This window comes from Andrena cerasifolii, chromosome 2, assembly GCF_050908995.1.
Source record: "Andrena cerasifolii isolate SP2316 chromosome 2, iyAndCera1_principal, whole genome shotgun sequence".
Classification (NCBI taxonomy): Eukaryota; Metazoa; Arthropoda; class Insecta; order Hymenoptera; family Andrenidae; genus Andrena; species Andrena cerasifolii.
The window spans coordinates 1,238,109-1,252,631 of record NC_135119.1 but is presented as its reverse complement, the minus strand read 5'-3'; the positions used below and the strand labels follow the sequence as shown (position 1 = coordinate 1,252,631).

General features: G+C 40.2%; 1 protein-coding gene across 1 annotated transcript in view; it reads right to left on the bottom strand.

The window, feature by feature from the left end:
• Window positions 1–13,521, bottom strand: part of LOC143378504 (putative hydroxyacid-oxoacid transhydrogenase, mitochondrial) — a 30,251-nt gene extending 16,730 nt beyond the window's left edge. Inside the window, exons 1-2 of the mRNA XM_076830309.1 lie at window positions 13,342–13,521; window positions 2,961–3,069 (exon numbers count right to left, since the gene is read on the bottom strand). Coding sequence (XP_076686424.1) covers window positions 2,961–3,069; window positions 13,342–13,394 — 162 coding nt within the window. The 5' untranslated portion in view covers window positions 13,395–13,521. The remainder of the gene's footprint in view (window positions 1–2,960; window positions 3,070–13,341) is intronic.
• Window positions 13,522–14,523: the final 1,002 nt, after the last annotated feature.

Sequence of the window (14,523 nt, the reverse complement as noted above, 5' to 3'; positions counted from 1 at the left end):
ACCTAAATATGGTATACCTTATAAAAATATATAATTCATTTTCTCTTTGTTTATTTCTATGTTTGTCCGTAATAGAAATTTGTACGGCTGCGTGGATTTCATTCAGAGCAGCGAAGCCCCGATGGGCGGTCTGGGGGCCCGAGCATCCATAGCGTTTTCTACGAGCCGTGCGGAAGGGGGTGTACAAAGCCAATGGAGCGGCTGGCATGCAACGGATGGGGAAAACTCTAGTAGTGTGCGAGTAGGCTCGTACCCTTAAGGTGAAATTCCACGGCGCGTGGCTCGCCGACTCACCAAGCCGTCTCGCCGAGCACGGCCGTGGAACTTCACCTTTAAGACCTAAAGGCTGCCATTCCAATGTAAGGGACAAGTATGTATCTGTGCCTCCCTTGCACTAGTGGCGCAGTCGCCAGCCGCCCATTGGAACGGCAGCCTTTAGGCCGTAAAGTTGAAGTTCCACGGTTGTGCTCGGCGAGTCGGCTCGGCTCGCCTAGCTTCGGCGAGACGGCTTGGTGAGTCGGCGAGCCACGCGCCGTGGAATTTCACCTTAAGGGTACGAGCCTACACGCACCTACTAGAGTTTTCCCCATCCGTTGCATGCCCGCCGCTTCATTGGCTTCGAGCACCCCCTTCCGTACGACTCGTAGAAAACGCTATGGATGCTCAGGCCCTCGGACCGCCCATCGGGGCTTCGCTGGTTCAGAGGGTTTAGCCGGTTAAGATGGTTAAATGTGCCCCTGAAACGAATGCGACTCGCGATAAGTCATTCGAAAGTTTATAAAAGGAGAACCATTTGTGGCAAGTTTCAACTTTGTATCTCGGGGAGTAGTAAAGGGCAAAAACAGAAAATCAGGTTTTTGCCGAATTTCTTACATATTAGAGAATTCAGATTTTTTCAGGTGTTTAAATTGAAAATCCAAACTGTGAAAAATAAGAATCGTCAAAGAAAGCCGAAAAACGCCGGTTGTGTAGCGCAACTGTTGCAGAACTACAATTATATTTTTACTGTAAGTAGGGGAAACCTGTCCAAAACCGTATATAAGGTCCATAGCTTTTTAAATTATAAGATAAATTTGGTAATGAAAACGGTATTTATTAAATGTTTTCATAAACAAGTACATGAAAAAGTCAAGGACGAAAAAGAGTATTATCAAATAAATCACCAAAAAAATTGAAGATAATAATAATTACAATATAAAAAAAGATGTGAAATCAAAATGAGCTGCATAAGGTGCTTTCCAGCAGCATGCAAAGGCGACACTGTGTAACACAATGTAAGATTCGGTCAAATACTTGGCGTGGCCAGGCGAGGTCAAGGTGTCAATGAATAAGAATTATTTAAAAACACAAGATAATGAAAGTGTACATATTTGTCAGCGTTTTAAATTGACAAATTATCTGAAATCTTACGAGAGGAAAGGTATCGGTGTCAATGAATGATCTTATAGTCGGTTTAACGAAAGAAGACGCCTTGGGACCGGGGCCAGAATTTGCGACGTTGCCGCTACTCCAGGCTCGCGATTGGTGCTTCCCCTACGCGGCTCCCTACGCCTTGGCTAATGACTTTCGACTACTTAGCTGTGGGCCTAGAGTAATCGTTGTCCTTGTCGGGTGTATATTGCTATCCTCTTCCAGAGGGCAAACCCAACGTCCTTTCCATAGAGATTTGACAAAATGTCGCATCTTATTGGCTATTGCGGCACGCGCCAAACAGAATCAATGGCGGACAAGTCGAGGAATACAGGCTCATAGGATTCTTATTCTATTTAGCGTCATTCAACGGCAAATCGATCACTTTTTGCATTTGATGTCAGGGATTTTGTTCGAACTGAAATATTATATAGGAAGGGATTTCAGTCACCACTTCTCTGGTTTTGAATTTGTTCAATTTTTGCCTATTTTCATGATTCCGAGCTGTACGTGTGAATTTTTATCTCGGAAACTCTTTATCGTATTGAATTCATTCTTTTTTCATTTTAATCTAGAAAGTGCGGGCTATTCTAATACTCTTTTTTATATTGAAAAATTAATTTTGTAATTTTTAAAATTATAACGAAAGTTTTATTTTGCAAATTTTACGTACGAAATATTCTGCTTTCGAGCATGGAATTTTGAAAATTAACGTCAGCATGAGCTGTTATTAACCGATGAAGAATTTCATTAACTCTATATTTTGTAACCAAGTTCAAAACCTGTTATACAATGACTCAAACCTTTCCATAATTTCACGTGATTCACAAAATACATAATGCATTCTGATCAAAGTCTAAAAATGTGATCGATTTGGCGTGGAGTGACTTGTAGATGAAGGAATCTGTTTTATCGAGCGAGTGAGAGAGACAGTTGCACTTGAAGATAGAAAGAGAAGTCCGATCTGCTACACAACGTGGCAACGTCGCACGAAGTACGGAGCAGGCATTGGGTCTCCCCCGAGCCACGCGCGCCGGCCTACGGGCCGCTCAGGCGCCTTCTTTCGTTAATTCGACTATAGACTTATTTTAAAACGCAATATAATAAAAATGTGCTCATATTATCAGAACTTTAAATTGGCAAATTATCTGAAAGCCTGCGAGAGGGAAGGTATGGGTATTGATGATCTGAGAATACCTTGCCTCGCCACGCCGAGTATTTGACCGAATCTTAGATTGTGTTACACAGTGTCGCCTTTGCACGCTGCTGGAAAGAGTGGAAAGCACCTCTATGTACTTGCAGCTCATTTTGATTTCACATCTTTTTTTATATTGTAATTATTATTATCTTCTATTTTTTTTTGTGATTTATTTGATAACACTCTTTTTCGTCCTCGACTTTCTCATGTATTTGGCATTATATTTTTACTTTTTTGAAGTTTTTTATGTTATGTATATTTCACAATCATAGTCTATGACATAATTAAGCTTGCGGCTCAGTAGCGAAAAGTTATCGGTATTTCTTTTTTAACTCTGAATAGGTATGCTTACCTCGAAGGCATATTCTTTCGACGATGTAGCATTTGCTACTGTACTACGAGCTTTCCCTAGCTCGTGCACGTGTGTGCCTCCTAGATTTCCATGCGCTGGGCACTTGCACCTGCAAATAATAATTTTTCCCAACTAAAAGAACCCCATGACGTGTTACGTATCGATTTCAACGGAACAGTGCAGCATGTGTGTAGAGAATCGAAAAATATGAAATTCATATTCGATCGCGTATTTTAAAAATGCAACACTAAATATCGTATTTTTAAATTTGAAGCTATTCACATTGTTGACCATATCAATTTTCTAAATGAATCTGCAATTTAGATTTTCTACTCCATTTCAATTTATACATATCTCGCAAATACTTGCTTTTTCCTAGTCGTTTATTATGTATGTCATACTGTTATATGTAATTGGTATTTTTTATGAAAAAAATTCGAAACGCACAAATTTCGTAAACCGAGAGACATCTGACAAGTGCTAGATACGTTAATTTTTTTCAATAAGGTTATACAATATAAATCAGTGCTGTTCAGCGTAGGGGCCCCTCATGCGCCTGCTTCCCCTTCCAATCTTTCTTTTCCGCAGCGTGACTTCCGTTGTCAAGGAGACCGCGCGACGCTACGAAGGCTCCCATGACGGGCTAGCCAGGCTAGCGGCTGGACTTTCATGTAGTGATGCCAGAATCGTGGCGTTCCCCCACCGCTAAATAGCTTACAGCGTACGGCATTTCCTCCCCACGCTGGTTTTCGCCCACGGGCGCTACCCGCTCTCCACGACCAAGCGTACTCCCTGCTAGCGCCTGTACCGCAACACACACGCAACCCCTCCCTCTATCCGTCTGCCGTATGCGCTACCTGGCCGGCGCTCTCCGCCAAGAATTCATTTCACCGAGATCAGAGCTTGGGTCGCAAACAGAAAATCCGAGGTTCAAATCCCGGTGCGAAGAGTCTACCTTTTTCACTAATTATTCTCTAACTTCTCTTTCTATATTCTCAGTAGAATAAAAACTTGAAAACTGTTAATTTTCGCAGCTGGCTAATGTACGATGTTGGTCTTCTGCCCTTTGTATACATAAACAGAAATAATTCCTTGAAATGCCACTTAAGCTCCTTTCTAGGATGGACTCTTTAAAATTCACGTCACAATGAACAGTTACAGAATCGGTGATTTCCGTTTCAGGTAAGCGAGTCGCCGGCTCGGCTATTACGGTCCGCTTACCACTCACACCCGGGATTACTGAAATGAGGTTCTAAACCAATATCGACAGGTCTTATACCAATCTCAGTTATATCATTTATACCTACAGAAGAGTTTTACTAACCCATTCATGATCAATGACACACTTTTCGTGTTAATCGGGTTCATACATAAAGTCTTCATCGGGTTAATGAAATGCTTTTGGCCCCGGATTATCGGGAAAGACCTACCCACGCCACAGTTTTGCTTCACCGCTGCGAGCGAGGACCTGCGGTCTCGTGCAGGCCACCCGTTCACTGCCGAGAGCAGTAAAACCATTGGGCCAGGTCAGTGATGAGATCTCGGGCGGGTTATCTCGCGTATGCCCGGTAATTTTAGCATCAGTATAGTACAAGTTTCGATAAAATGGTGTACCTTGATCACCCATGGGGTACCTTGATCACGCGTTACTTGCCTCCCCAACATAAATACGGTACTGCAAAAGCCGCGCATGCGCGAGGAAACCCGCCCGAAATCTCATCACTAGGCCAGGTAAAATACCCAGTACAGAAAACTAAAATGTTCATTCTTCTGATAAATGTTCGTCAAAGTATTACCAATGGATTTTTTAGGATTTCCTGATGAAAATGAATTCAAACATGGACAAATTTGGTCCATTTTTAGTAAACGTGTTTTCCGTTTAATCTGTGGAAAACTGAAATTCTAAACGTGTTTTCATAATGAAAAATAGACCGAATTGGTTCGTGTTTGAACTTATTGTCGTCGACATAAACTCACCAATCCATCGGCAATACTCTGATCAAACTGTAATGAGAAATATGAAAATTTTCATATTTTATACTGGATAACTGAAGTCGTTGTTGATCGAGGGTCATCCGCTGGTGCGCTATGTCACTCACTCCCGGCTTACATCGCTCAGTCTTCTTGTCAGATGGTTCGGGCGAGGACCCAAACTACTGTCTCAGATCATGTAGCATTTCCCGGTCGCTATTCGCGGTCGCTATTTCTCTATAATCCGAGGAACACTGTATCTGCTTATTTGCCCGTTGATTATTTAAGAAAATTGTGCATTTGCCTGATGGAAACCACGAGAATGTGGTGGGTCGGCCGTAATAGCAGAGCGGGCGGCTAGCTTACCTGAAACGGAAATCACCGATTCTGTAACTGTTCATTGTGACGTGAATTTTAAAGAGTCCATCCTAGAATCTTTGCATCGGGATTTGAACCTTGGTGAAATGAATTCTCGGTGGAGAGCGCTGGCCAGGCAGCGCGTACGGTACACGGACAGAAGGTAGGGTACGCTTGCAATGGTGCGGTACAAGCCAGAAAGGAATCACATGTTTAGTAGCAAATAAAGCTTTGAAAATGCTTTGCAAATTAACAGTTTTCAAGCCTTTAGTCTTCTGAGAATATAGAAAGATAAATTAGAGAATAATTAAAGAAAAATAAGTAGACTTTTGCGCCCCAAGCACTTCGATGTCGGTAAAACGAAGTCTCGTGCCGGCCAGACAGCGCATACTGCACACGGATGGAGGGGCGGGTATGCTTTTCTGGTGCGGTACAGGCGCTAGGAGGGGGTACGCTTAGTCGTGCAGGGGGGGGGGGGGGGTAGCGCCCGTGGGCGAAAACCCAAAATTCTGGCATCGCTGCTGTCGCGGTCGCCTCTTTAGCGTCGCGCGGTATCCCTGACAACGCGGACGAGAGTGGGAGAACCCCGAGCTTACGCGTAAGCTACCTTGAACAGCGCTGATATAAATATTATGGAGCTATTAAATTAGTTTTTAGAAAATAGCGCACATTTCGGGAATGTGTAAACGGTTTTTTTTAAACGAATGTTTTTATATGGCAACTTCCGGGAATTCTAATTTTACTGTTTTTATCTTTTCATTCTAAATGCCGAACAAAATAACTTTAACTCTTAAGTGTCCCCTTCATTTTATTTAAAAGTGGGACCTCTGCGACCGCTGCGGCCCCGCATTCGTATTCGTAAAATGACCTTTTTATTCCATTTACTATGCAACAGTTTCTGTAAAACGACGATTGTTTTATAAAATAATAATTAATAAATATAGATATACATATAGAAAAGCACCTATTAAAAATCAGAAAACAAAAGTAGGTGATAAATGTTTACGAGTAATATCAAAGACATAATACGGAATGGTCTATGTTTACTTATGAAAATGCGCGAGATAAACAAATCTCGTTAGTAAAGGCTAAACTGTAAAGGAAAGTTTCGTGCTATAAGCTGAATATATGGGGCCATAACGGCCCCGAAATTCTAACAAATCAATTATTTTATTTAATGTCAATTTTTACCGAATTGGTAAATAGAAATCAATTTTCCTTTGCGGTATTAGAAGCATAATGAGATAATAGAGGTTTACATAAATCGACAACTAATCTCCTCAATACATATTAAAGAATTATTAGTTTAAAATTAAACAGGGCCGCCGCGGCCTATTCAATAATCCAGTCAAGAGTAAAATGCGATACATATGATCATGGAATATTATTGTCTGTATAAATCCAAATGGAACAGATTCATTCTGTGAGCCGATAAGTGCAAAACTGGTATCATACTCATTAGGCTGCTGAAATGTTTAGAAGAATCGTAATGTTAATGGTATTATATTTAAAAAATCAATGACTTTAACCCTTCAGCGTGGTATGACGATTAGTAGTCGTAGGAAAACTGTCCGCAACGGCGGTATGACGAGCACCGGTCGTCAAGGGACGTGAAGCGGAGGCGTAGCGAATAGGGTTTGGGACCAAAGTCTATTGGACACCCGAATTCGAGGCGTGCTGTGCTCTTCTCATATACATTCTGCACGCCTTGGGAAGGAGATATTGCCGTGAAAAGGGCCTCTCCAAGAGAGTGGCCATTTGGGAAGGATGCAAGTCCAATTGGTTAGATTAGGAGGTGTGACAATACTTCTTCAGGTCTGCTATGCAGTAACGCCGTAACAGCAAAGGTTAAGGTTTCGACCAATGCAATTCATTCCATAGCTACTTAGGTACTGTTCTGGGCAGAAAGCCTTCACGCTGAAGGATTAAACATGCCCGTTATTGTTAAATATTTTATAAACTACTATTTAAGTTCTTATAAGTACCCTGATAGCCAAATCTGGGAAGCAGAATCTGACGTCAGAACCGTAGCCATCTGTGTCCGCATTTGACTGCGTTCTGAGGTGCAGTGCCTGCTGCCAGGGTCAGACGGCAGATCGGCAGCAGATCTGCAGCAGCTCCTACTGCTCGTCTGACACATCCAACAGCGCCATCTGAATGCTAAAATTGCCCGACAATTCCCTACGCGTGACATCACATGGCCGTCTTTACACACCAATGCAAATGTACCGTTATTAATGTAGGCGTATCCTTACCCCTATATAACCTGCCAGCAGATTGTGCAGTTTATTAAATAATTAATTCTCCTTATTTCCAAAAATATTTATTCTTTATTTAATAATATACAAGATTGGTGATTAAAATTGTTAGAAAATAATATAAGAAGCGCATATAAACCCGAAGAAGAACATTCAACATTTACATTTACAAATGCATATATACCCTGATAGCCAGATCTGGGCAGCAGAATCTGACGTCAGAACTGCTGCAGTCTGTGTCCGCATTTGGCTGCGTTCTGATGTGCAGAGCCTGAGGTGCAGTGCCTGATGTTAGATGGACAGCAGATCGACAGCAGATCGACAGCAGATTTCGCCGTCTGCTAGGCACAGCAACAGCGCCATCTGAGATCCAGAATTACCAAGCAATTGCCTACAGATGGCGCTGTTGCTGTGCCTATCAGACGGCGAAATCTGCTGTCGATCTGACATCAGGCACTGCACCTCAGGCTCTGCACATCAGAACGCAGCCAAATGCGGACACAGACTGCTGCAGTTCTGACGTCAGATTCTGCTGCCCAGATCTGGCTATCAGGGTAGTACGTCCCGTAACCAGTGGTACCTATTAGGTGCGACATCAGAAAATTTTCTACATTTCAGCTTCTTTTTTGTGTAGAATCACCATATTCCGCATTATGTTAGCGCTGAAAACAAATAAAATATTAGTATAAAAGTAAACGCAACGTATAAATACACAGGATACATGTGATACTTACTTCAGCTCCTGCGAACATTAAAATTTATAAGAAAACATGTGTTAAATTATTATCTACGAAACAAAACGCTAAACATTCGCACTTCGCGCATAACCCTACTTTTCTGTCTTGCAGTTAATGCGAATCTCGATTTTCGCGACGTAAATAATTGAAAATTATTCAATTCCATAATTACGTTCGCTTTCTGGATATTTCGAGATGATTTGTCTGGATATTGATGCTTGGAATTACTTGGAATATTTTTCGGTTTTGCCGGCACTGACTGCCTCTCACTGTCCCTGCCATTGACTGCCACAACCATGGTTGCAAGGTCGTTCAGTACGCCGTACTGGCATATATGACGTCACTAGGCTTGGATTGGCTTAGTGTTGGTATGACGTCACGGCGTCACCAACCAAATATAAGTGTTCCCCTTCTCCTACATCGTACGACCAAAAAGAAGATATGTACGACGTCCATTGAGCTCTAAACGTACCTGGAGAGTGAACAGCAGTGGGAAAAAGTAGAGGCGACAGCGTACTGTGCTATGTATGTATGTTTTGCGCGGGTAATTTTACTACATGCACTATACATCCATAGCCTGTTGTAAAACAGAGATAGGTTTACCCGTTATCTCCCCTCTTTCTCGGACCGGCTGCTATTGCTCTGTGCACTTTTCTGGTTTGTTTAGAGCTCAATGACGACGTCATATAGGTCAGTACACCCTCATTTATTCAGTACACCTGGCAACCCTAGAGACACTATAGTGTCTTTAGGCAACCCTGGCCACGACTGCTATCTCAGAATTCGAAAACGAACGCAAACTGGACGTAGAGTCTTGACCAATCACGAATTTCGGTACTATGGCGCAGCCAATCCGAGCGTAGCCATTGTACCGCTACATTGTGTTTGATCCGTTGTGCTTTAAAAAGGAACGTTCGAAGAATATTCCGATATCCGCGTATATAAGACGCAGTTCTAAGCATCAATGTCCAGACCAATCATCTCGGAGTATCCAGAAAGCGAACGTAATTATGGAATTGAATAATTTTCAGTTATCTACGTCACAGAAATCGAGATTCTGGGCGGTATTATCAGTTGTTACTTAAGACTAAGATCGTCTTAACCCCTCAACGACCGACCCCTGAAACGAAAAACTGACCGTGAGGCCCGGGCCCTCGGAACGAAAACCTCCACTATTTTTCCGGTCGGTATTGGAAATACGGCTTTAAGGTCCGTACGATATACAGAGGCGGGCGACCAGTGGAAAACGGAGGGTCCGTACCAGATACGGAGGTGGTCGTTGAGGGGTTAAACATCCGGCATCCTTTACTAATCTACTAGACTAGTAGAGGATGCCGCATGCTTAAGACGATCTTAGTCTTAAGGACGTTCGATACCGGAGAAAAAATAATGAGAAATCTTTGAAAAGTGTTTTAATCTAATGTTCAAAGTGTAGTCCGCATTGTGTCAAAATTTCAAGTCGATTGACCGCATGGTTTTTGAAAAAATTGAAATCAAAGTTGCGCTCTTATAAACAGGCTGTTATGGGAGAAGCGATAAAATTTCTATAAAATGTTACACAGAGTCCTTAAAAATAGTGAGAAACTCCTAAAAATGTTGCAATGAAAAGCTCAAGTATTCCTATGAAATTCTAAAAAAGAAAATCGGACATGAACCGTATGGTTTATTAGATAATTGAATAAATAAACAGCAATGTGTGCGTATTTTTGGAACTGCCTGAAGGAACTGTTTGAAACGTGGCAACGCTGTACGCCGGGTAGTCATCTATACCATGTATACTTCTACAAAGGATACAGTAAAAATTGGTAAAAACACTACCAAGCTGTAAACATGTATTTAGTAATTTGTTGCGAATCAGTACGAACGCGCGGAAGGACGCCACAAGTGTGAGATGGAAAGAGAAAAAAATATGGACGCAAAGCGACGTTGCCGCATTTCACTCGCATATTTTACGCTACTTTGAATGAAAATATTGTGTTTCTAGCTGCATTAAACTTACTTTGAGTTTAATTGAATTCCAAAACAAAATATGTAGTAATAATTTTATTAGGAATAGACATGTAAATAACATTTTTGTCTACATAATTTTTTTTTATCTAAGATTGGTATCACTGCAGAGCTCCCATGTATAAGCATAGGCTTACCCCTCTCGCCGCCTGCCCCGCAAGTGAGGTATCGAACCTCCTTAAGCAACGACTGATAATACTGTCCTCACATTATCTGCAAGACAGAAAAGTAGGGTTATGCGCGTAGTGCGAATGTTTACCGTCTTGTTTCATAGATAATAATTTAACACATGTTTTCTTATGAATGTTAATGTTCGCAGGAGCTGAAGTAAGTATCGCATGTATCCTGTGTATTCATACGCTACGTTTACTTTCATACTAATATTCTATTTGTTTTCAGCATTAACGGAATATGGTGATTCTACACAAAAAAATATCGAAAATTTTCTGATATCGCACCTAATAGGTACCACTAGTTACGGGACGTACTGTACCTATATGGATTTGTAAATGTAAATGTTGAATGTTCTTCTTCGGGTTTATATGCGCTACTTATTATTTTCTAACAATTGTAATCATCAATCTTGTATATTATTAAAGAAAGAATAAATATTTTTGAAAATAAGTAGAATTAATTATTTAATAAACTGCACAATCTGCTGGCAGGTTATATAGGGGCAGTGGTGGGTTTACTACATTACATCGAATTTACTACGTGATTCCACAACATAGAGCGAAAAGTGGGATCAGCAGCAAACTTCATTTAATTGGGATCTGACATCCATCACCATGACATCTGGTGGCGGAAAGTAGAAGCGCTCGTTGGGTACACATCAATCCCTGCCTGTTCTCGTGCCGTTGCAAAAATTCCGCTGAGCGGGATTTGAACCTGCCCAATCACAAATACTTTGCATAGAAATAAACATTTTCACAAAAAACTACATTATCGTATATACAACACATGTATCTTGTACCCATATCGGCGCCATCTTGGCTAGGCCCCGCCCCCATGTCAGATCCCAATACTGAGGCGTCAATTTACCTATTTGTGATCTTTGAACGTGCGAAGTGTTGCGAACGTGTGCATGCATTGGAAGTGAAAAAAATAAAGTGATTAATAAAATTAATCTTTTTTATCATTGAAATCAGATTTTGTAAGTTAAAATAAAAACGTATCATGTAAGTATGAATATTTATGAGATCAAATTTAGGATAAAGCTAACCCGTCAGTGCACGAGTGAAAAATATTTCCGAATGTACATGAGTCGAGTTCCAGGACTCCAGTGAGGAGCGGAAATTACAGGAATGATCAAACTATTTCGCGGAGGGGGAATAACCAATCAATGTCAAGGTGGGAAACAAACGGCGCCACCGTCAAGCCAAGTCAACTAGTCACGTCAAGTGTGGCCGCAGTCAACCAGCGTCGACAATCGATTCCCCGGCAACAGTGGTTGGCCCTGGGTTGCCTAGCTTGGCTTGGCTTGACGGTGGCGCCGTTTCGTTTCCCATCTTGGCATTGATTGGTTATTCCCCCTCCGCGAAATAGTTGATCATTCCTGTAATTTCCGCTCCTCACTGCAGGACTCACTGTTTAATCTATATTTTTATGAATGAACAAAGTTCCTTTTACTTGTACTAAGGTTATTAATTTATTGTATATAACTATATACACATATATGAAAATTTATTAGGCAAACCAATGACTAAAAGCGGAAAAAATTATAATTCGAATCAACGTTACGAAAAGAAATGGAAAACGATATTCTGTTTTCTGATTCATGCCGAAATCAAAGCCGATATAACATTAAATAAATCAGTTTTTCAATATGCTTTTATTTGCAACGTAATTAATAACAAAGAAATATAAATAATGTGAGTAATTTAATTATTTTTAAATATTGGTAAATAAATATGTTTGGAAAAACTTACTATTTTGTATTCTTCTTTATATAGATATTACTCATTTCAAATGTATGTATAAAATTGAAGTCATTCGATTGTTTTTATTATTCTAAATATAAATATGTTAAAACAAATTTATTTACTTTCATGTTTATTGTAAGAAATTAATTTTTACTATTATTCTTTTAAAATGTGCCCGCCGATTTGGGACTTCCGCTTTAGGGCAACATGGTTTACACATTTTCCGATCACTCCCTAGAGGATCACTATGTCAGAGTAATGATCCTTCAGGGAGTGATCGGCACAACCGCAGCCATTTGTGGCAAAACGTTTATCTCTCTTTCTGTCACTATTTCTATCTCTTTCTGTCAGGATTTCTGTCTCTTTCTTTTTTACAGTTTCTTTCTCTGTCTACTTCGCTTTTGCCACAAATCGCGGCAGCCAATCAGCGATGATACACGTTGTTCCGATCACTGCCTAGAGGATTACTATGTCAAGCGGGCAGCAGGATGTGCTGCCGATCTGCCCTCAGACCCTGGCAGCAGGCACTGTATGTATGTACCTCAGAACGCAGTCAAATGCGGACAGAGATGGCTACGGTTCTGACGTCAGACTCTGCGCTCTCGTGACAGACCCTGCTGCCAATCAGCTGTCTGACTGCAGACAGATGGTTATCTGGGTATCATTTATTATTTAAGAAGGTCAACTTATATGCTTTCATTAAATGGTGTGAAAGTTCATAGTTCAAATGGTTACTTCTGTGTATTGGTATGAAGGTGAAGTTGGTACGAATGTTTGAGTAGAGCTTAACCGTCGAAAAATGTAACGAAAACGTAGAACACGTTCCTTCTAACGCAATAAGGAAAAGACTGTGTTATTATACAACTACTATGAGAAAGTCCAGTAGTAGAATATAAGTAAAGTTAAAGACAGAAATTAAGGTATTATTAAACTATTCTATATTCGTCTTCAAGATTTCTTTTATTCAATATCCACAACAAATGGTATTACAATTGGTACCTTGTACATGTTGTACTAAAAGATAACTATAATATTGACAACAATGTTTTATGAAAGTGTTCCTTCATATCATTTAGTTCGTTCGACATATTGTGATGATTGCAGAAATCCATTTTCAGTATTTACTCACGATTGAGAGGAAATAACTTGCAGTAGCTCTATGACGCGCCTTCTGGGCACCATTTTTCAATCAAACAAGTATTACGATAAAATGCACTGATTTAAAGAAAGATTATTGTTAAAGAACTCGTGATTCCGCTTCGTCGGTTTCTCGTGCTCGGTTCTCTGGCGACTGATAAGTCGGATGTCCCCTCTTTCCTTGTTGTTATCCGTATATGTGTGACGAAATGGCACATACTACATATACATCGGTGCCAGTGCCGTATCAATTTTTATAGTCACACTTGTGAGAAAACAAAAATTTTCAAGTAAAATAAAATTTATGGACAACATTATACCCGTATCGCTGTGATATTCCTGTTTTCTGGATAAAGTAAATTTACAAATTGATGTAGCAATTTAAACGGATAACAACTGTACACTGAGGCAATATTTGATCGAACGATTTTTTCTCTCTTTATAATTTGTAGGGCACTGATTGATTTGTGTCTTGTTTGTATTGGGACAGTTTGTTAAGTTCTAGTTTCTCCGGAAGCTTGTTGTAGTTATGTAGGGTATTCTGAAACGTTTCGTGATGTTTTTGACCATTATATTGTATATAATTTTCAGCTAATAATTTTGAGGTGCCTAATTTTATATTTTCATGGCGGGGATCGTTGAAAAAATGCAAAAAATACTATTATAAAAAATATATCTAAACATGGAATTTGGTCCTGACTTTATTTTTCTTATTCATTTATGTAATAATAAAATATTAATAGTGTTTCTTGTAATCAAACACATTCTTTTCAAAGATATGTATTATTTGGTCTTATATACAATATTATTTCTTCACAAATATAAGTACCTATATGAATTGTTCCTTGTTTACTGAATTTCGAAAAATCCACTTTCCCGTGTCACGTAAAAAATGAAATATATATACCCTACATTTTATGTATAAAAATGAAGCAAATTTTTTTTGGAAAAAACTAGAATTATCAGTATTTCCATCTTATAAAACCATTAATTGTCCGATTTATATTTTATATATCATTCTTTACTTCATTAAACATCCCTGACAGCAACTTGCCGGCACTCTGTCAGCAGATTGGCAGCAGGGTCTGCCAGGAGAGCACAGAGTCCGCCGGCAGATCTGGTTTGATCTGTGTCCGCAATAGCATACGGTCACAGCCGACTCTAGTACTAGCCG